Source organism: Cavia porcellus, unplaced genomic scaffold (genome assembly GCF_034190915.1).
Source record: "Cavia porcellus strain 051 isolate PalLab524CR breed Dunkin Hartley unplaced genomic scaffold, mCavPor4.1 scaffold_21, whole genome shotgun sequence".
NCBI classification, from domain to species: Eukaryota; Metazoa; Chordata; class Mammalia; order Rodentia; family Caviidae; genus Cavia; species Cavia porcellus.
In genome coordinates, this window is record NW_026947504.1 from 13,107,492 (window position 1) to 13,131,173 (window position 23,682).

Sequence of the window (23,682 nt, forward strand, 5' to 3'; positions counted from 1 at the left end):
TGTGACATGCGTTCTTCACTAATTACTAACATCTCGCTTATACGTTATTACCTTGCAAATAGAACTCTTGGGTTTCTTTCAGTTGACTCTAAATATAAGCTGACACGGGGAAAGGACATGTATTTGTAATAAAACTTTACCTAAAAAACATGCACGGCAAGTCATTGTTTGCCAAGCCCATCTCTAGTTAATACAGAACCGCACTGGAAGGTGCAGCTATGACTCTGCACTCTAATTACTTTATGGTCACACTCACGTATATGCTATTACTCATTCCTGTTTTGACAGTCACAAATTGATATATGAATGTACGATAGAGATATTCAAGGTATGATAAACTCAGTAGTGAATGTTTAAATTAAAAAAATATTTATTACAGTAAAAGACACACTGCCATTCATCACCCTCAGGATACTCCCCCACCGCCTCAAACACATTTGTCCATCGGTCTTGACACTTTCTAAAGCAATTCTGAAAGTTCTCTTTCATGTCTTTAGCGATACTGTCACAGCTGCCTCAATGTCCTAAATCACTTCAAAACATTTACCTTTTATGGTCATTTTGAGTTTAGGGAAGGTTTAAAGTCACCGGATGCCAAATCTGGTGAAGAGGAGACTCTAAGGTTTTCATGAGTCTGCCCTTTGAGCTGATGGCACTTGGCAGTGGCATTCACTGTATTTTTTATCACATTTTGTAAAGATATTTTCAGAACTGCTTCAGAAAGGAACAAGAGCAGTGGGCTACGTATATTCAAAGGGAGGGAGGAGTATATTGAGGGGGGTTAGCGGCAATATGTCTCTTACAGTAATAAAGATTTTAAATTTAAACGTTCATTATATATTTTGATCATACTCCACAACCACTGTGACCTTGACTATTTAACCTCTCTAAACATCAATTTCTTTATTCATTACATAGGAATAACCCAACCACCTAAATAAGAGTGCCTGGCACATATTAAGTGCCCTCAAAGGTTACGTGTAAATTATATGTAGTTCAATGCTATCATCAATGAGTAATTTAGAAAATAACCAGACAGTTGTTCAAGACCCAACAGATCTCATACATACAGACACATATGCACACACATTTTTACAAAAATCAGTATCACTTAGTGATCATCGCTGAATTGAGGGTATATTCAAAGAACTTACCTTTTCTTTCCTCCACAATTTTTACAGAGATGACATTTTTATCCATGGGGTTGGGATACTAAATGAAAACATATAAAGAAGAACCATCATTCATCTTCTATTAAAGGGTATTAGCAGCAACCACAGCTATTTGCAGGACCCATAAATATTTGCCAGGTAACCACTACGTAAAGACCAGTTTGAAATCAAGATCTTAATTCCATCATTAGGGTCTGGTTAAGTGAGATGTCTGACCTTGTGTGAAATCTTAACCCAGGGTAGAGAGGCTGGGACGATGCTAAGCTAATTAATAAATAATAAGACTATTACTGTTCAAGCAGCCTAACACAAATCAAGAGTATTCTTTGTGCCACTCTGCTAAATGCTTTAACTGCATAATCTCGTCTAAATACAACAGCCACTGCTGTGAATGGCTCCTCTAATATCATTTTCCCCATTTCTTTTTCAGAAGAGGACACTGAATAAAGAATGGATCTCTTAGAGTTACCCAGCTGGCCTTTGTTGGAGACAAGAAATTAAACCAGGCTGTTTGAAACAGGGATTCCTTCAGGACTGTCCTATATCTTAGCCTGCTGGCTCGGTTAGCACCTCAGGAGAATAATCACAGACTTACACTATGCTACTGAAATAGTGGATGTTCAAAAGCATTTAGTTTGCTGATGAAATTATCTTGAAAGACAATTTGGATGTTACAAGGTAGACAACAGGTGCCATTTTGTCCTAAGCAATTTACACACAATGTCTCAGTTGAGTCTCAAAAACATTCCAGGAAATGTGTTATATTTTCTCATTTCGTGTGTAGGAAATAAGCCTTTCATAAATAATTTGCCCAAACAGTTAACAAGTAATCAATCTGGGGGAATGTATTTTATCGTCACTCTGTCTCCAAAGCCTCCCCTCCTAACCCATCGTGAAATTACCAGAATTTCTCAAACCCAACCCTTTCCAATTGTCAGATGCAAAAAAAGGAGCAAAGGGACTCTCACAAAGCCATGCAACAGGGTGGCTGCTGACTCAGGCCTGCGAAGCTCCCTTAGACTCTCTTCCCCATCATTCCCGCCTCATCCCTAGGTCTGATGTGAAAAGGAAGTGAGCTGGAACCATCCAGCTTATGAGGAGGTGCTGAGCAGGGTCAGAGCAGACAAGCAGAAGGGGGGAGAAGTGGGTCTTAGAGTCCCCTTGAGGAACCTCGAGGACTTGAATTCCATGTCGCCTGAATCCTGGAAAATGGGATATGCATCTCTGAGTGTGGGCTTCCTCCTCCTCCTCCTCCTCCCACAGCAACCACACCCCAACACCCTGTGTAACTGTCTCCGTGTCTCTGTGTAACTGACTAAGTGAGCCCATCACTCATCTCTATCACTGTCACAAATTCTAGCTTGGATTTTCTGGAGGGGAGAAGGGATTGCCTGTCTGCAGTGCTGAGGACTGAACTCTGGGCCTCCTACATGATAGGCAGCCACTCTACCACTGAGTTACACGTCCAGCTCTTCTTTCACTGTTTAGTGACAAGATCTCATTAAATTGGCCAGATTGGCCTTAAACTTGTGATCCTCTTGCCTCAGCCTCTAAAGCAACTGGGGTTTCAGGTGTGCGCCACCACCCCGGCTGCTTTCACACATTCTTAAAGGCATCTGGGGCCCAGAGAGACACTGGATTAAAACTTCTCCTCTAGGAGGGAATGGATATTATCTATTTCAGGGTGTCCACCAACCAGCCCAGTGTCTAGTGAGGTAAGTACTCAATAACCGTTTGCTGAATCAGTGAATGACCTGGAATTTAGATTTCCACAGCCGGGGGATCCATTCTGACGGCGAGGGAAATGTCACTCACACCCCCATCCTGTTAACTGCAATTGTGGTAACTAATGAGAAATGTACTTTCCAAAAATGCTTTAAGAGGGGCCAGGGGTTTAGCTCAACAGCACAAGCATCTGCCTGGCAAGCGCAAGGTTGTTAAGTTCACTTCCTGCTACCCAAAAAAACCCAAAAATGCTTTTAAAAAACATTCATTTATTCATTTTAGCTCAAGGAAGAAGTGATCAAAATTATAAAGAATGCTTTCTTAAAGTTTACCCTTTGAAGATGCATATCCACTACACGGCATCTGACTTAAACACCCTGTTCCCCAGCAGAAAAGGCTTCCATTTATCTCAGGCCTGCGAAACAAGAGACATCTAGCTCTCTCACATGTCCCTGAATCATATGAACAAACATGTAAACTATAACGTGTACACTAAAGTGAGTTTGTGTCCTTTACTGCATTCCATTCTGTTTGCTGTGTACCTGATAGATGCCCCGCATCTGAGAGACAGCACAATCATCACGGTGATAGTTCAAAACTGTGCCATCATAATGCGTAACTCCTTCTTCCCAGAAGCCCCTCTGGCTTCTTCCTCCCAAAAGGCTTTGCCAAAGCTCATGGGTGTAAAGATTTACCCGATCCCCTGCACTCTCACAAGATAAATTAGCTATTGTCAGTCCCCAAAGCCCTTCCCCCTCACAGCCTATGCAAGGCAAAACCCCTCTCAGTCTGCAGAGCCGCCACAGCCTTCTTTGCAGTGACTCCCTCTGTGCCCTCCTTAAACTTTGTGATCTAGTTGCCTCCTCTCTTTTAGTAGTCTGTGCCACTCTAGATTGAGTACAAAGTTTCAACTCAACCAGTGTCCATAAATGCATCCTGCTTGAGTCTTACAAATATACTGTAAGTTGTAGGAAGATCACTAAATTCCCAAAGAGTTTGGATATGTAATACCAGAGAAATATAGTGATAAAAGTCTTCGAATTCTAATTACTTCAATCAGTTGCCAGTGCAACTCCTAAAGAAAACATAATTTACATAATTTTTAATATTTTCTTATTAAGGCAAAGGATATTTAAATAATAGAAGTCTCAGGCTATTGTTCATTTCGGTTTTTTGTTTGTTTGTTTGTTTTTGTCTTTTTCCTTTTTATCAGTACAGGGGATCGAACTCACGACTGCCTGCTTGCAAGGCAGGCGCTTATGCCGCTGAGCTAAATCCCCAGCCCGCTCATTTCGGTTTTTGAGTACATACAATAGCAGATACTGTTCCAGGCACTGAAGATAAAGTAAAGAGACCAAATTATAGTGTTTCATAGATTTTACAAGTTAGTTGGGAAAACAAACAAACAGTGAATATGTTGAATTTGCGCAAGGCAAAATAAATCAGACTAAGAGATGATAGACAGATGGAAAATAAGGGAGGGAGGCGTTAAAACCTACTTAAAGGTCACCCATTAGACAATGCTTGCAAATAAAAAACATGAAATAGAAACTATATTAGCTAAATACAAGAGATCATGAACTTGTTCATTCTAGTAAATAATTATTTGTAAGATTCAAGTCACTCCCCTACACGACTACTTTTAGAGTTGAATAAACATGAGCCTCAAGTTTCCATACAAGAACAATAAAAGAAATTAGAGGCTTATGTACAATAACTCAATGCCATGAGATGTGTAGCATACATTTTAACTTTTTCTTTTGCAGATGTATTGAACTCAGAATTTCCCGACCTGGCATAACAGGAAATGATCTGATGCCATCTTGTGGTAACTTGAATATTCATGTTTCCATCCACCAAAAAGAAAAACACAATTTTTTGAGACAAGATCTCTCAGTGTTGTCCAGGCTGACCTTGAATTCACGATCCTTCTGCCTCAGCATCCTGAGTGCCAGAATTACTCAGAATTTCATTAAATTACAGAAATTACAGAATTACCCAGAAAACCATGAAAATTTATCTGAAGTCAGATTTTTTTTTAAGGTTAGAAAGAGGCAGAGCTGCTCAGAAAAGATCACCAGTAGGAACCCCAACCTAGGAGGAATTCCTGGACAGTTTTCAAATACAGTATGACTGCAGAATTGAGCACATTAATCAGGATCAAACTCATGGAAGACTCACTGATGTCTACTGTGACCATGCAAGGATTTGTATTAGACAGAGGCCATCACGAACACCAAGGCATTCAGTCCTCCCCAAAACAATGAAACACAGTAACCAGTAGTAAGATATGGATTCTTTTTGATAAAAACCTAAGGCTGTGACACCTGCACACCAGCAGGGTCACACAGCGATTCTCCAGTCTCCATTCCACATGAGCTCTCCTAGAAGCAAAGTGCTCTGGTGACCTAGATTTCTGCCGAAAGCCCTTGTCTTCCTTGAACCTAGCTCAGCAGATCACAAACATCCATGTACATGAGAATTATCCCAGGAGCTGTGTGCGGTAGTGCACACCTATAATAACAGAAGGAAAATTTGAGGCCAGCCTGGGCAACTAAGCAAGACCTATCTCAAAGCAAAATTTAAAAACAGGGCTGGAGAAGCAGTTCAGAGCTTCCTTGATTCAATCCCAGTACTGCAAACGATAATTAACCTATAAGGCCACACACATACACTGTGGATGCTACACTTCATGGGTGATTTAAGGGATGTTTTCAAGATACGTTTGACTTCATTTTAATCTTTGTTATAATTTTTACTTTCCTCACAGAATGAATAACCTAACTCCTTCACCTCTCCCAAAATATAAATCAGTTACAAAACTCACCACGCATGTTGTATGTGTGGAACAGTCACGTAGACTCTCCTAAGGTGGTCACATACCTCTGCTTTTGTTTATTTTTCACACATTAAAAGATAAGTTGCCAAAAACTGCATGGTGCTGGGAGAGAAATGTAGATTAAACACGTAATTATGAAAAGTGAAAGGCCAAGAAAGTGAGTCCACCTAATTACAGGAATAATATTAAATATATGTATTTGCAGAACTTGATGAAATTTGGGATTTGCCTCTCTTACTTACTGAAGAATAAAATCATAATTCAGAAAGCATATTGTTAAAGCGTAGAGTTGTTAAAATATCGATTTTCCAAAATCTCAGAAGTCAATGCCTGCCTTTTATAACACTCCCTCAGAAGGGTCCGCGGCCTCAGAGGAGCTGCTACACACCAACCTTCAAGTGGGTTTACCCAAGAGAGTACAAGGGAGCAGGTGAGCCGACAGCTCTCTGACTATCCTGCAAAGGAAGCTGTGAGCACTGTAATAAGCCTGTCATAGTAACACACACACATCTGCTTCATACACTTCAGAAGAACTTGCTAGCCAGGCTACTTCTGAACATGGGCCTGCTGAGAAGAGCTGGTGTTCAGTTGTGTACATCAGTGTGTACACACACACACACACACACACACACACACACAATCTCCAAAGCCCGTGCCAAATGCTTTTTATGAGCTCCATCTAAAGTCTATCTCAGAAGAAAGGCAAAGCTAATTTATTCCAAGAGCAGATGAGTCACTGATTCATCAAAACTTCAGTGATCAAAGATCAAACATATTTAAGTCAATAGATGCTTTAAATGGCTCGTCATTGCTCTTTCTTGCCAGTACAATGACGAAGCAGAAAGAGCAAAGCACCAGGAGCCAGGCCATGCAGACCACAATGCCACTATCTGTGAAATGGGGTAGACTCGAGACGGTTACTGAGACCGTTACCAAAGGTTCTCCTGCCTGAGACATTCTCTTTCAAAAATAACCCAGGAGAGGCATAGGCATACAACTTAAACGATAGAGCCCTTGCCTAGCTAGCAAGCACAAGGCCTCGGGTTCAATGCCCAACAGCAAGAAAAGAAGAAAAAAAAAACTGAATAATTAGCAATGTCATGGTGAGATTTGGGGGAGTGGGGTGTGAGTTTCCTTTTCAAAAGAAATTTTATTGAACATAACTTATATACCACAAAGCTTGCCTATTTAAACTGTTCAATTCATTGATTATTCCAAATGTATTTGCAGAGTACTGCAACCATCACTATAATCCGATTTTAGAACATTTTTATGATTCTCAGAAGAAACCCCGTATCTACTAACAGTCCCTGACATGCCCCTGCCCAAGAAGCCACTTATCTCCCATCTTTACAGATTTACCTTTTCTGAATATTTCATATAAATGGAATCATATGCTATGGGAGCCTTTGCTTGGCTTCTTTTTTTTTAATTTACTGGTACAATTTAGATATAAATAATGATCACATTCATCATAGGGAACTTGTACCTGTACATGACATATCATAGGTCCTCTTTCTTCCCCATTCCCCTGTCTATAACCCCCCTTCCCCTCCTTACAAAACTCTATTTCCATTTTATAGGAGAACTGGGGGAGGGAATAAGAAAAAAAGGGTAAAATGGAAAAACAGCAAAGTTTTCTGAAAGGACAGTAAATGATTACAACAGGAAAAAAAAATCCTCTTAACTCTCAACTCACCTCAACTCTTATCTCAATACTAATGATTAAACCAAAGGCTTGTGTGCATTCCAGGCAAGTGCTCTACCACTAAGCCACATCCCCAGCCCTGTTCTACTTTTATTTTGTGACAGAGTCTCACAAAGTTTCCAGGCTGGCCTTGAATTTGCAGCTTCCTGGGTGGAAGAGGCCGTAAGTGGGTCACCACATCCAGCTATACATCCAATGTTGTTACAGACACAACCCAAATCAGGCATGGTGGTGTATGCCTATAATCCCAAAACTCTGGAGGCTGAGGCAGGAGGATCCTTGAGAATTGGAGACCAACCTGGGCTACAAAGTGAGCTCAAGGCCAAGCTGAACTACACAGAGAGACCCTGTCCCAGAAAGACAAAAAAAAAAAGATACAATCCAAGTCTACAAGGTAACTGAGTAACATTCTTCAAAACTATCATGGTGTGGAAAGACAGAAAAACTAAGGAACGGCACTAGCCTGGAGGAGACCCAGACATGATGATTTAATGCTATGTGGGATTCTGTACCAAATCCTACACTAGACAAAGGACATTAGTAAAAAATTGGCAAAATTTGAATAAGGCCTTCTAGTTAATACCACTGTATTAACGCTAATTTTTTTAATATTAGAAGCTGGAGATGTACTTTAATGGTAGAACAGATACATAACATGTACAAGGCCCTGGGTTTAATCCTTAGGACCAAATAAACAGAAAGTAAAAATTCTGCTGTGATTTGGGGGAGGTAGCAAAAGGAATTCTTTGCTTTTACAATTTTTTCTAAGTCAAAAAATTTCTACATGAAAAGCTTTTAAGACTAACCAAAATTTAAAAACATATATAGAATGTTGAAAAACAATAAACTATAGAGTCCAAAAACCCTGATTTTGAAATCCATCTGTGAGAGTCTTGCACAAATTACTTTGATCTAACTTAGTTTCTTCATCTGTAAAATGGAAACACCAGCCTCAAAGAGTTGTTATAGAAATTAAAGAAAATAATCAAGTAAAATGTAATACTAGCACCATGCAGACACAATACATGGTAGCTGGTTGTGGTACTAAACTCACACCTGTAATCCTAGCACTTGGGAGCCTGAGGCAGGAGGATCAAAGTGAGTTCAGTGCCAACCTGCACTAGACAGTGAGAACCTGGCTAAAAAACAAACAAACAGAAACTGAACATGAAGAAAGGCTGAGGGGGTACCTCAGTGGTCAAGTCTGCCTTGCATGAATGAAGAATTAATTAGGTTTGATCTGCAAAAACTAAAAAGGAAATCACGAAAACATTAAATTTAAATAAATAGTTTTAATCGATAGCAGTGTGGCATTAGATATGCTGCTTAACAGTTCCTGTCATCCAAAAATATCTAAATGATTAAAAATTATTAGAACCTAATACTTTCAATTTTCCCAGACTAGCAAAACCTCAGCAGCTCATGCTTTACCAGTTCGGGAATTGGCTCTCTGACACTTTCTTATGTATTACACCATATCAGAGGATAAAAGTACCAGATTGAAGATTTAATTCTTAAAAAAGGGTATACACTGGCTCTAAGTACTTTAAAAGCTTTAAGAGTTTTAAATTTTAAATATGAACCCTGTTCCCCATATAGGTCTGCTATATGCCCCTGAAAACGCCTTCATCACAAAAGTTAATTCTGTTCCTTTGGCAGCGAACATGACAAGGCTATGTTAATTTATTTTCACATTCCAGTGCCAAAACGATCAATGCGTACCTATATGAATCCCAATAAGCACACATATAATGAATGTGTAACTATTAGTACTTTGATAGCTAGACATCTTTCATAAACTAAGCCATAATCTGCACTAGGTAAGTTATTAAGTACATTTTAAAATTATTTAAATGGCATTTTAAAAAATAATTTGTCATTCAAATATGCACCTTTATTCATGCTCACTCTCCCCTTCATTACTCCAAGTTAGTAAAGATTTCTGTAGATTACTTTCCGCAGCTTTTTATCCTCAGGTGCATGGAATAAACATCATCAATTATTATTATCTTTATTCAACAAACTGTGGGCTAACATGAAGTGAGCTATATTATGTGTAAGTGTATGTATTATCAGGCTTAATTACCCCAAGAACTCCAACGATAGTTACTATTCCTATTTTACAGATGAGGAAACTGAGGCACGGCAAAGTAAACTGGCCCTCCATGCTCACGGGGCTGGCAGCACTTCCACCTGATGGCAGCGACCACGCTGCTCACAGCTGTGCCATCCTCTTTCCTCCCATCCTCACCTTCCAAAACTGAGAGTAGGCAGGTAACATTGAAGATTGGTATAGCACATCCAAAAGATAAATCAACATTGTTACACTAGGCCTGTGCTTTATCAAATCACTTATTTTGGTAAGGCAGGTTCACTCTAAATACTTCTGGAGCTCTCCATGGAGAGATGTTGCACACATGCAAGTGTCAGATTTGCAAGGGAGAAAAGATAGGATCAGAAATGGAAACATTATTAATTACCCAATCAACTTTCTACTCTAAATGGAAATAGCCATTCATAAATTTCTTTTATGAGCTTAAGGGTAAACACTCAAGCCACTTTAGTCAGCACATTAGGCTCCCAACTACAATAAATAACATCTGAGGTCATGTATTGAAGCAAAGAAATTATTTTAATCTGTCTATTTTATTACAGTATTCAAAGTATAGGCATGATTGTGAATTATACCCTGGCTTTAGTCTGAGCTATGCAGGGCTAATGCTAGACAAGTGAGCTTCATTTGTTCACTGCACAAAGAATTGCTGAATACTAACTACAATCCAAGATCTCTTTGGGTACTTGGGATACACTTAAAACAATGAAAATCCCTGCCTATGAAGCTTATACGCATACAACGCGAGTCAAGAAAAGGATTTCGCTGGTCTCATTTAAATATAAACAAAAAGACCCAGCCAATACATGGGTTTTAAATTCCATATGGTGAAATGTAAAAAGTTCTCTTCGCATCCAGCTCATGAAAGGCAAGCCCATTAAAACACGTGTGTGGGGGCTGGAGAGTTAGCTCAGCGGCATAAGCGCCTACCTTGCAAGCAGGCAGTTGTGAGTTCAATCCCTGGTACCAATAAAAACGAAAAAGACAAAAAAAAAAAAAAAAACCTGTGTAAGCTTCCAGAAAAATCCATCTCCCCTGCTGCTGTCTTCATCTACACAACTTCATGTTCTCTTTGTAGACGATCTTAAATAAAAAGGAAACAGCTATAAGTGATGAGAGCCAAAACACTGTCAAGTGCACTGACACTAATCGTTCGTGGAAAGTACAGTTCAGCATCTGATGAATAAACCATTTTAGCTTTCATAGCATTCTTCTTCATTGAGAAACACTATATTCCTCGAACGAGAAACATTGTACTGTTTGTTTTCAAGGTGTCACTTATCTTTCGAAAGTATACAGTTAACATTTTGCCAATGGTACCCAAAAGGCAGGTGTAAGGACAGCAAACATTCTTCCAGTTTTAAAAATAGTAGCACATTGTAACTTGGAAAGCAAGTGCTAACATACCAAAAGCCACAGATCAGTGGATTCTATTTAAAATAGAGCTTCCTCAGTTCCAAAGCAGCTTCAAACATACCACTGTGCAAAATCAGATCAAATGCTTCCCAGAGATCCTCATGTGATTGCCCTTCTTCCAAGTGTTTTCTTTTAAAAAAATTTTAAAAAATGAAAAGAAAAGTAAAAGCATATTTTCCCAAAAAGTTAATTCCTCCTTCCTTAGGCGCAGAATAAGTGTCGGCTTATCAAACTGTTACACTTCACAACAACATTAAAAGATACAGATGGGCTAACTGGCATTACCGTTTCACAGAGGAGAAAATGGAACCGTGCTACACAGCTGTGTGAGTAGCTCACTGTGTGAGAGCTCCCAGGCACACGAGCCAGCGGGCACAGGGCCACTTAAGAAAAGGAGCACCCTTTTCTAACTTGCATAAATAGTCCCATTTACTTTCTGCTAGTGCCATGCACTGTAAGCTCACAGAGCAAACCCGCTAAGTGATGCCTTTTCAGATTTGCACACAGGACACAGTACGAGCTGGGGAAAAGCTTTTCTTACAGTAACCCATCTAACACTAAGTGCACAGTGACTGAAATCTACCACTGCTGACTTCTGGTTCTCAGCTTCAAGTAACATAAAGAGAAGATACACAGCAAACAGATGTATTGACAACACAGAGTCATGGAGCTCCTCCCAGGCAATCTCTTTGGAAAGAGATGCTTTATGGATGAATACAAAGATTGGAAGTACAGTATCATGCATATTGTTAACTCTGCCTCACTGTTAGATATTTAGACAAATGTTTGCCTCCTATTTCCTCAGTTCTTCCACAGTGCCCTCAGTTCCTGCTCTCTGTGAGCCAGGCATTGGCTAAGGACCTGATAAACATCATGCATGATCCTGCACACCTATCATCCCAGCATTCACACTAGGCAGGAGAATTGTGAGTGCAGGGCCACCCTGGAAGACACAGAGAAACTCTGATGGGGGTAAGGAGTGTTAAATGGAAGGTAGGAGGGAAGGCAGAAAGGGGCTGGGGATTTAGCTCAGCGGCATAAGCACCTGCCTTGCAAGCAGGCGGTCGTGAGTTCGATCCCCAGTACCGATTAAAAAAAAAAAAAGAGTGGAGGAAGAACAGAGGGAAGCAAAAAAGAAAAGGAAGAAGACGTAAGGGAGGGAAGGAAGGAGGGAGGAGGGGAATCATACCAATCCTAACTAAAGGCAGTCACATAAATGACCGGAACTATTCCACGCAGCACCAAACAATAAATAAATAATTCAATCACAGGAGATCAGTAAACCCACAGCATCTTAAGAGTCCAAAGCCTATCACTGATTTAAATCACTTCCTTTGAGAGTGATCTGTTACATGCCAATGGATAACTGAAACATTCTACATTCTCTCCCTAACACACATGAAAGCTGTATCTTTGTATCAGACACAGCAGATCCACTCACATAAACAGACCTTGAAATACCAAATAAGAGACTGAGATTGGATAAAGAACACAGCAGAGTTGATTCTGAAAGCTTTTACCCCCTCAGTTATCATCCGAGTACCCATGATGTGCAAAACAGCACAGCTTAGTGCAAGGAAAGAACAAGACACGTAGAGAAGAGACTGCCTAACCCTGCAGATGGTCAGTGAGTGCCTTGAGTTCTGAGAAGGCAGAGACTGTCTCTCCACGATGACAGCCCAGAAAGGCTTTCCAAAGAAGCAGTGCTGTCACAGTGCAGATGCTGAATACTCCCAAAGACTCATGTGTTAAAGCCATGGTCCTCAGAGTGTGGCCTTTTGGAGGTGGACGTCCTTAGGTCATTGGGGGTGTGCTCTTGAAGGGAATTGCATGACCCTAGCCGTCTCCTCACTCTTCTTTTCTCCCTGGGTCATATGTAAGTAGTTTGGCTCCACTTGTGCTCCAACCATAATGTGCTGCCTTACTACAGGCCCAAAGCAACAAGGCCAGTTTACCACGGATCCAAACCTGTGAGCCAAAATAAACCCTTTCTTTTTACAAGCTGAAAAGTGATTGTTGCAGCTTATGTCTAGATGTCCCCTAAAGTCTCATGTGATCATAGTTGGTACCCTTGGAAGATAAGTAAATTACAGGGGCACTGTAGCTAACCTGCTGCTAACAAGTAGGGCCTAGTCCCACTGGAAGATTATCTCCTTTCCTGGTTCCTCCTTTGGCTCTGCCTGCCCATGAAGTAAACAACTCTCTTCTGCCATTCCTCTCCGCCATGCTGTTCTCCTTGCAGACAGTTAACTACAGACAGAAACGTGCACCAAGATAAATCTCTCCTTCATTAACTTGTGGGTGTCAGGCAGTTTGTCCTAGTAACAAGCGAGGTAACTAAAACAATGGTATTTTATTTTCACAATGGAAAGCCAACACAAGCGGCCCTGGAGGCTCTAGAATCCAAACTGCAGTGTTCAAACAAATAGTGATTGTTTTTATAATTCATAACTCAATTCCTTCCAGAATTCATTCACTCATTCTCTATTCTAGATATAGGGTCAATGAACAGTAACAGCAAACTGACACAGGCTCAAGAAAAGAAACCAAATGAAATGAAACGAAAAGAAAAGACCTCCACAGCAACACCATGTTAATAGCATCCTATCCACTCCTCCATGACCTGGGTCCCCATCTGTGTCACCTTCTGTAATAGAGGCTAAGGTTTATGAAGAAAAAGAAGAAGGAGAAGAAGAAGGAGAAGAAGGAGAAGAAGGAGGAGGAGGAGGAGGAGGAGGAGGAGGAGGAGAAGAAGAGGAGGAGGAGGAGGAGGAGGAGGAAGAAGAAGTGGAGGAGGAGGAAGTGGAGGAGGAGGAAAAGAAAAAGAAGGAGGAGGAGGAAGAGAATAATAAAAAGAGAGAAACTTCATCTTCCCAGCACTTGCCATAATTTGGCTTCTGGCTTGCAAGTATCTTACCGTCCAGTAACTGCAGCTCCAAACAAGTTACAGCTTTTGCTCAAGAATACAAAAGCTGCGGGTGTCATGCCTCGTGTCTGTAATCCCAGTACTTTGCAAGGCTGAGGCAGGAAAGAGCAAATTTCAGCACAGGATTTACCTACCAAGATCTTGATTCAAAATAAAAATAAAGGTCCTGGGTTCAATGCCCAGTACCACCTATACACATACACACGCGCGCGCACGGAATGTGAAAGCTGAAAGGGAATTTAAAAGCTCTCCTGGCACAGCATCCTCATTTCGTCATAGAAACTTCTAGAGAGAAGACTCTGGAGCAGCATCACCCAGAACTAAACTAAACCCACAACTACAGTCAGAGAACCACTTCCCAGGACTGGGTACAAAGGATCCCCCTCGTTCTTGGAGCACCAGCCACAGCCCAGGAGCAAACCTATGCTGATGTTATGCATAGGGCTCTCAAGCGCAACAGTACAAAACCAGAACATCTGCAAGCCCTTCACCAACCCTCAGTCGCCGTGACAGGCACTTTACATTCAGCATCTCCTTTGGAGCCTCAGAGCCGAGGAGTTGGTTTTATTGCCATCGCTTCCTCCTTGTGCAGACCACAACTGCAGGGCGCCCGGAGGGTGAGAAACCTGCCCGCGCCCCGCGTACCCCACCACCCCCCGCCCGCGGCTCGCTGGGTAGGGGCGAGGGAACTCCACGCCGGGAGCGGAGGGGCGCACTGCACGAGCTCCGCGCACCCCGACGGCCGGCCGCCTTCCTCCGGGAGCCCGCCCCGCCCCGGCCGCCGCCGGCTCCGCACCCCCCGAGCCGCACGGCCGGTACCTTCCGCAGGAAGCTGGCGACCACCTGCTCGAAGGGGTACTTGTACACCTGGTGCACGTCCACCGTGACGCCCATGCCCGCGTCCACCACGCCCGCGCCGGGTCCGGACCGCAGCTCGGCGGGCCCGCGGGCATCCACACCCCGGCCCTCGGGGGCGGGGGCTTTCCTGCTCCCTTTTCAAACTTTGGAAACTTTATTGTTCACTCGAAGAGACAAACAGAAGGTGGCGCCAGCTTTAGGGCGCCCCCGGAGCGGCTGCAGCCCCGGAGCTCCGCCCCGGGAGGGGTCGCCGGCCCGCCCGGCCCCGCCACGCCACGCCCGTCCCCCCACCCAGCAGCCCTCCGACCTCGGGGTGGAGCTTTTCCGTCCTCACTGCCTGGAATCCAACAGTAATAAACTCTAGGATGGTAATATGACCCTCCTCCGTGTCACTTAGTCTGACCGAAGCCAGCAACTGCGTTGCTCACAGGAGCGGGACAGCTGCCCGGGGCTTGGGGTTTGGACGTTTAGTACAATGAAAATTGCACAGACTCCCAGGTGTCTAGGAATGAACGAACTGGGCTTTCCAACTCTGCAGGGAAGTTCCTTTGCTCACTAAAGTTTAACATCAGCGACCCAGGAGCAAAAGCATACAAAAAAAATTTCGAGTATTCTTTACTCCAACTAAAGCTGTTACCAAATGAGCAAGTTGATCCATTTTTTAAATGTTATTCTACATGTTTCTGAGCACCTACTGTAAGACAGTCAAGCGCTGTGGATTCGACAGTAATTTAAACTCGATCCCTGCCACCACCTAGAACGAATAACCAAGCACCCGCTGGATGAGGCAGCAAAGTAAAAAGGACGACTTAACTTACAGGACAAGGGACAAGGCTTTAGCTGGCCTGAACACAGACGTTCTCTGAGGTGCTCACTTGCCCTTGCCATGCATAGTCAGAGAGGGCTGCAAAACCCTGCCTTGGATAAATCTCCTTTTTAATAGTCTCTCAAGCAACCCAAAAAGACCGCAGGAAAATATACACCCTTCGCGACAGGCCACTTTTTAAATTCATAACCACTAACTTCAAGGGACCTTGTAATGGTGCCAGGCCACTGCTGTACTAAAATACTACATTTTTCTTATCCACCTATTCTCCCCACACTTTTCTCACCTCAGAACTCCAACACTTTCTTTCTGGGCCTTATTTCCAGGTGATTACTTTGCATCACTTTTCACTTAGTAAATGGAAAACATTTCTTCACCGACGGTCAAATGCCCTGTCTTCTCTCCTGGTCCTTGGGGGGATCTGTCAGCACTTAGCTAGGGATGAACTCTCTACTTGTCTAACCAACCCACGGGTGAGCTGACAAATGCTTAACAAGCACCTTGCCTTTAAACAACGACTCAAAACAAATTTCTAAGGGTTGCTAATTATTATGGTGCAAATACTCCCACCCTGTTTAAAGCAGCCAATGTGATGTCACTATGTAGTTGGGAATAGAAGCTCAGGAGTACATTATATTGTATTTCCACCATCCACATGTAATAGACATTTTTTAAAAAAATCCATCAGGGTTGGGGATTTAGCTCAGCAGCATAAGTGCCTGCCTGGCAAGCACAAGGTCGTGAGTTCAATCCCCAGTACCAAAAAACAACAACAACAACAACAAAAAGCATGCTGGTATGGAAAAATGTAACAATGCAATTACAATGAGGTGAGTTTTGAAATTTACTACCTTTTAAAATATAATTTATCAATTATACATTTATATGATTTAATTTTTAGTAATAGCTGCATTTAACAATCATTCAATCACCTCCCTAGAAGCTTTTATCCCTGCTTGTTCAAGGACATCTGTCTAACAATGTCTCCCCTCTTTCTTGTAGCATCAGTGTTTACTTCTGGTTCACTCCATCCAGCACATGAGTACACTGGGATTTCTTTCATCTGCTCCGTGGAAGTGTGGTGTATAATCTCTTGAACTCATTCCGATCAGATTTAGCCCCCACCTTAAAACTGAACAACTGAGTCAAGGTCACAATGATCAAATTGCTAAATCCAATAGTTAATTTTTAACCCTCACTTTACTAAAGCTCCGGCAGCATTTCCTTGAAACACTGAGTGAAGACTGGAGTAAAGGACCAAGTGCCAAGCTCCTACATGTGCTGTAAGTACAAAGCAACTCCATGCTATTACTAACCCTTCCTTCCAGGAAAACCACACAGGCTCCCCAGGAGCCTAAAGAAAAGGATTGCCTGTAAGAATTTATGGTGGTGTTCAAGATAAGAGAATGATAAGAGAAGTCATTTTTGTCATGTTGAAGAATGTAAAAGAAATTAAAAGTTCAAGAAGTGGGCTCAGTGCCAGGCACCATAGTACATGCCTATAAACCCTGCCACTCCGGAGGTTTAAGCAGGAGGATCTCAAGTTCCAGGTCAGCCTGAACAGTTTAGAGAAACTCTGTCTCTAAATAAATGTAAAAAGAGTGAAGATCTAGCTGAGCAGGAGAGCTTTTGCCTAGCACATGTCAGGCGCTAGGTTTAGTTTTCAGTTCTGCTGCTCCTCCCCCAACCTCGCTCCAAAGAAACGAAAAGAGAACAAGCAGACTGAGCATCAACACAGTGCTTTTCTGTTTTTAAAAAAAACCTCCCTTTGAACGACCATCTAAAGTTTGGAAAAGATACAGACATCAGAGAAGGCACCGCAGTTCCCTCTAGTCCCTGCCCCAAGCTTTTATTAACGAAGCTCATATAGCAGCAAAAGACCACCATAGATCAACAGCACAGGATAGACTTCTGTTGCCACCTGCACCATTTCATGCACGGCTCCAAAAAGAATCATTTATAATCCATTTTGTGTTCTGTATGCCTAATGGACGTTGACCCAGGCTACTGTGTGTTTCTCTAAGCTTACTGAAACCCCCTCATCATTAATATTCCCTAGTAATACCTTACATTACCCATTCGCTTCCTCTCCTATGGAAAAGTGGCATATGCTCTTGAAATATAATAAGACAGTCGGTAATCGCAATGCTGTGTGTTTTTTCCCCTTTTGCATGCTAATAAATTTGTGGGCCCTTTTCCTTTCTTTTTAATTAATTTTACTGGCACACTTTTGACACACATAATGATCACATTCACTGAGGGAATATGCACCTGTACATATTATATGTGCATATTCTTATTTTCTCCCTTTCCTTCAATCCTCCTTCATCTTGGCCTTTACAAAACTTTGTATTTCATTTTTCTTAGCATTGTTGTGAAAGGTGTAGTCTTTCTAATTTCTCACTCAGTGAGTTTGTTACTTGTGCAGAGGAATACTATTGATTTTGAGGTACTGATTTTGTATCCTGCTACACTAATTTGGTTATTAAACCTAGTGGTCTTTTGGCAGAGCTTCTTTGGAAGTCTTCTATGTAACAGTATCACATTATCTGCAAATAATGATAATTTAATTTCTTCCTTTCCTATCCTATTCCACTTGTTTCTTTCTCCTGTCCAATTGCTAATGTTTGCAGAACTATTTTGAAGAGGAATGGTTAGTGGACATCCTTGTTTTGTTCCAGGTTTTAGAGTGAAAGCTTCCAGCTTTTGACAATTGATTACAATGTTGGTGGTTGGTTTGTAATAGATGGCCTTTATCAGATTGAGATAAAGACATTCTTTTCCAGTTTTCTATAGGGTCCCCCTCCCATCATAAATGAGTGTTGGACTTTGTCAAATGCTTTTTCTGAATCTATTGAGATGATCATGTTGTTGCTGTCCTTGATTCTGTTAATGTGGTATATTATATTTACTGATTCACATATGTTGAACCATCTCTGCATTCCTGGGATGAATCCTAGTTGGTCATGATAAATGACTTTCTTGATTTGCTGCATTCTGTTCACCAATATCTTATTAAGGGTTTTTGCATCTTTATTCATTAGGGAGACTGGCCTGTAGTTCTCTAGTTGGTCGGATCCTTCTCTGGTTCTGGTAACAGGATAATGCTTGCTTCTAAGAATGAGTTTGGGAGTATTGCTTTCCTTTGGATTTCATTAAAGAATTTGAGGAGTAGTCGTATTAGATTTGTTCTAAAGATCTTGTAGAATTCTGTAGGACTTTAAACAAATTCTTTAGGACTTGGACTTTTCTTTCTTGATAGTTTAATTACTTGTTCAATTTCATTAACTGATATTGGGTTATTTAGAATTTTTATTCTTCTTGATTTGACTTTGGTAATTTGTATCTAGGAATCTGTCTATTTTATCTGAGTTTTTGGTCTTGGTAGAATTCAGGTTGTCAGAGTAAATATTGATAATCTTCTGGATTTCTGCAGAGTTCCTTGTGATTTTGTCCTTATTCCTAATTGCACGTGTTTGAGTATTTCTTTCCTTTTTTGATAAGGTTGACTAAAGGTTTGTCTACTTTATTTAATCTTTCAAAGAACCAACTCTTTGATTCATTGATTCTTTCTATTGCTTTCTCAACCTCAATTGCATTAATTTCTGCTCTGTTCTTTATAATTACCTCCTTTGTATGCACTTTGGGTTTAACTTGTTCTTTTTCTAGAAGCTTGAGCTTCAACTTTAGGTATTTGAGCTCACTCTTTTTTTCTTTTTGTGTTACAATTCACAATTGTAAATTTCCCCTATGTAAATACTTTCATTTTGTCCCATATGTTCCAGTATGTTGTACTGGCATTATCATTTAATTGTAGAAGCCATCTAATTTCTTCTTTAATTTAATGTGACCCATCATTGTTAAAGGGGGTATTATTTAATTTCCACTGTTTATATAGTTTTTGTGATTCCTGTTGGAGGCCAAAAAATTCAGTGGCTAATTTTGCATATTTCCCTATAGGATAAAAGAGAGGCTTGGTATTATTGGTACCACCCATCTGAGATTTCCCATTGACTCTTCTAAGCATAAGATCATCTATGCCTTCTTGAGTCATCCCAGGATTATACTCCAGGACAAGATCCTTCTTGGCATATGATTATCTGTGCCCCTTTGAGTCTGAGTCTTCTGATGAATTTTAATCCTTTATTAGCTCCACCTATCACTGTATACACCTAATGAATAATGCCTGTTTTGGGCGTGGAGAAGGCCTGATCCAGAGATGTTGATTTCCAAGCCTTTGGGGAAATTCTATACTTGTCTCTGTTTTTTATTTTTCTTGCTGTATTCTTAAGACAGATAATTGAGACTCTTGGCCAGGCTCCAAAGAGTTTCTTTTGCCACTGATTTCCAACTTCATTTCACAATAACCTGATAGTATGCATGAAATAATTTCAATTGTTTTTCATTTACTTAAATATATTCTATGAAATAGCACATGGTCTCTTTTGAAGAAAGTCCCATGTGCATCTGAGAAAGATGTGTGTTCTGTTATTATGGGGTGGGACACTATAGATATCTTCTAAGTCCCTTTGTTCAAAAATTGGGCTCAGCCTACTATTTGTTTTGTTGTTGGTTTGTTTGTTTGTTTGTTTTGTCTAGTTGATCTGTCTGTTTGTGACAGTGAAATATTGTGGTCCCCAATTACAATCATGTTAGTGCTTACTTGACTCTTCATATCCATTGATTTTTTTGTATACTTGGATGAGCTAGTAATTGGTGCATATATGTTTATGATTACTATCTCTTCCTCTTGGGTTGGTGTGTAGTGACCTTCTTTATCTCTTCTGTAGTCTTGACTTCAAATCCACTTTGACTGCTAATGCAATAGCTACCCTTCCTTTTTCCACATTCTTATCACATGCAGTATTGTTTTCCATTCTTTCACTTTCAGTCTATGAATTTCTTTTTTTAATTAAATGTTTCTTATATACAGCATGTTATTGGACCATATTTCTTTATCCATTCAGTCAATTCGTTTCTTTTGATTGATAAACTGAGACTATTTATATTAATGGTTATAATTGATATATATGATATGTGTTGACTCAATCTTTGTAATATTATTTTGCTATTCTTATTTCTCTTTCTTAACCAAGTTGCTTGCCTTGCCTAGTGGATTCAATCTATTGTTTTCATGGAATTGACTTTACTCTCTATTCCTACGATACCCATCATAACTTTTCTTGGAGTACTGCTTTGGTGGTCACGAAAACTTTTTCAAGTGCTATTTATCATAGAAGTATCTTATTTCTGAATAAATTTTGAAAGGTGGGAGTTGTTTTCTTTTAGGGCTCAAAATTCTTCATTTCAAGCTCGCCTTGACTTAAGAGTTTGTGTTGAGAATCTGATGTGATTCTGATGACTTTCTTTATAGGTAGTTTGTTTCTTTTCTCTAACAGTTTTTAATATTCTGTTCTTGTGTTGAGTTTCTGGAATCTTGACTACTATATGCCATGGTTTTGTTTTTTTTGTTTTTTTTTTTTCTCATTGTAGCTAATTGGGTTTGTATATACCTCACTGATTGGTATGTCAAATTATTTTTCCATACTTAGAAGTTTTCTACTATTACTTCTATATACCAGTTTTGGGTTGTTTTTTTTTTTTTAACCTTTGTACTATTGTCTTGATTTTTTTTCACTGATTTCATTAATCTTACATTATTCTTCTTGCATCGTCTAGCAGCTATTGGACTGATTTGTCATGGTTCCCTGATATTTTTAAGAAGTCTTTCTGGGGCTGGGGACATAGTTCAGTGGCACAAGCACCTGACTGGCAAACACAAGGTCCTGAGTTCAATTCCTAATATCGAAAAGAAAGTTGTTTGATTATCCCTAATTATAAACCTATCTTCACATGATATACTATCTATGCTAACATGCTATGATATGCTATCTTTACATTGCTTGATTCTGCTGCATATACTTTTAGTAGAATCTTTAATCTCTTGGATATCTGCTTGAGTCTGTTTATGCATTTGAATGTCTTTTTTTTTTTGGTACCGGGGATGGAACTCATGACCTCACGCTTGCCAGGCAGGTTGCTTATGCCACTGAGCTAAATCCCCAGCTTCAATCTGTGTATCTGTTTGAATCTATTTGAACCTCTTTTGAGGTTTGAACAATCATGGTTTCCATCACTTTCTAAGCTCCTGTATTTTTTTTATCTGTATCTACTCTAGATTCACTAACCATCTCCTTCACTATGGTCATCCTTTCTCTAGTTATCTGCCTAATCTTTCTGACTCATCTTTTCTAGAGACTCATTCATCTCCTTTGTTTTGTCTCCTGCAAGCATTTCAGAAAGTTCAGCAAGATGACTTGATTTCTTCCACTCTAAATCTCCCTGAATTTGCCTTCGGCAAGCTAGGGGTCGGAGGTTGTGTTTTACTTTCATATTTTTGCATTTTCTATTTTTAAAATTTGTTTTCTGCTTTGATGCTTGTAAATTGCTTATGGTAGGTAGCTTTATTACTACTATTAAGACTTCTTTAGGAAATGCTTACTTTTCAGAAATATCTTCAGGTTGAGTAGCTTTTGGCTACTTGAGTGCCCCAAGACCCTGTGTCTTCAGTTTATTAAGAATGAGAGATTGCTGCCTGTTTGCCCTAGCACCCAGTTCTTTGCTACTGGAATATGGTATTGTTGATGACCCCCGACAACCTCAGTATTGGCATACAAGGAAAAGCAGTTGATCACAGTTATGTTACCTTGGCTCAAGTAGTACGATCAGTTATGACATTCATCAAGCTCAGTCTATAAAATACAAACTATGATAATTTAATTTACACCTTAAATTGTAGGTACAAGATTTATGTTTATATAACAAAATCTAATATAAATTATATACAGTGAACATACTCTCAATAGAGCAATTTTACCCTTAAGGGAGAAAATATAAAAAGGATAAAGGGGAAAAATAGAGAAATAAAAGACAAAGACTAGAAGCAAGGCTAAATGACCAGGGAAGGTTACCCAAACTTTGAGAAACTAGTGAAGAAGACAGGAAGGAAAGAAAGAAGGAAACAACAGAAACAAGTGCAAGGAAAATAACAAAACTAAAACAACGTTCACACTCAGTGTTGTAGATTATATATTCCTCCCCCCGCCCAGGCCTCATGTAATAAGGATGCAGCTGAATCTAGTGTTTGTGATTGGTTGTTGTCTAGCGCTGGGACTGGCGGTGTGAGTGTCCTGCCTGCCTAGGAGTGCAGCCACGATGTGATCTAACAGAGGGAGGAAAGTGTCTTTTTTCCTTTGCTGTCACTTTTGCTGTTTGCAGGCAGCCGTGACAGGCGGCCCACCATGCCACCTTGCAGCTTAGAGACAGCTGAGTATGAACTAAAACCTCCAACCTGTAAAAGATATACCTTTTCTTTCCTAACTTCGGGCATCACATATTTTGCCTCAACAATGAGTAAAAAGTAACTAAGACACTCATGAAAAAAGAAAAAAGAAAATGAACAACAACTAAACAATGAGATTTCTCTTATTTTAAGCCTCAGGCATCTATAGTTTTACAGTAGTGTCCAACTCAGAGTGTGCCTCTGCTGTGACTGGTAACAAAGGCTGCAGACAGCCCAGATCAAGGCTGGATGATCCCAGCCGGCCTCCAGTAGGATTAAGGCAGGGTGCCAATTCTAGGCTTTTAACTCCGTGGAGTTCAGGCTGATGCTGGCTGCCACTGTGGCCTTCAAGCTGAATGCAGCCTACGGCACTCTGAATGTCTCTTGACGGCATGACCTTAGCTCCCTGACCCTGAATATAATATTTCCCCAGTGTCCCTCACTCAGTCCCAAGTTGAAGCTCACTCATGGTAGTTCCAAGTCTTGGGTTCAGTTGACCCCTCCTAAAATGGTATCTGGGGAAGCACGCCCTCCAGCTGACACAGCAGTCGCCTACTAGCTCTTATAGCACCCAGCATTGATGCTCTCATCCACTGCTTGGTTTCTCCCTGGATGCCTCTGGCATCAATCACCGCTGTACTCTCTCTGTAGACTGGAGCCTCCTGCCTCACACCACTAGCTGGGTGCTGGAGAGAAAGTGCAGTTTGCCACTTCCTTTTTCTGTGTTGAAGTCTGTGTCCTCTTTACTTTCTCTGTG

At 40.7% G+C, this 23,682-nt stretch overlaps 1 protein-coding gene across 15 annotated transcripts in view; it reads right to left on the bottom strand.

Moving 5' to 3' along the window:
• Positions 1-14,988, bottom strand: part of Prelid2 (PRELI domain containing 2) — a 396,128-nt gene extending 381,140 nt beyond the window's left edge. For 4 of the 15 annotated variants that reach the window (XR_010041657.1, XR_010041656.1, XR_010041658.1 and 1 more), the window contains exons 1-2: positions 14,719-14,986; positions 1,155-1,212 (exon numbers count right to left, since the gene is read on the bottom strand). Coding sequence is in view for 7 of the 15 variants with exons in the window: in XM_063232307.1 (XP_063088377.1) it covers positions 1,155-1,212; positions 14,719-14,793 (133 nt within the window). In the remaining 8 variants the exon portion in view is untranslated. Of the gene's footprint in view, positions 1-1,154; positions 1,213-14,718 lie in introns of all 15 variants that reach the window. The other 11 variants (XR_010041654.1, XR_010041655.1, XM_063232304.1 and 8 more) reach the window with 4 other exon arrangements.
• Between the last annotated feature and the right edge of the window lie 8,694 nt (positions 14,989-23,682).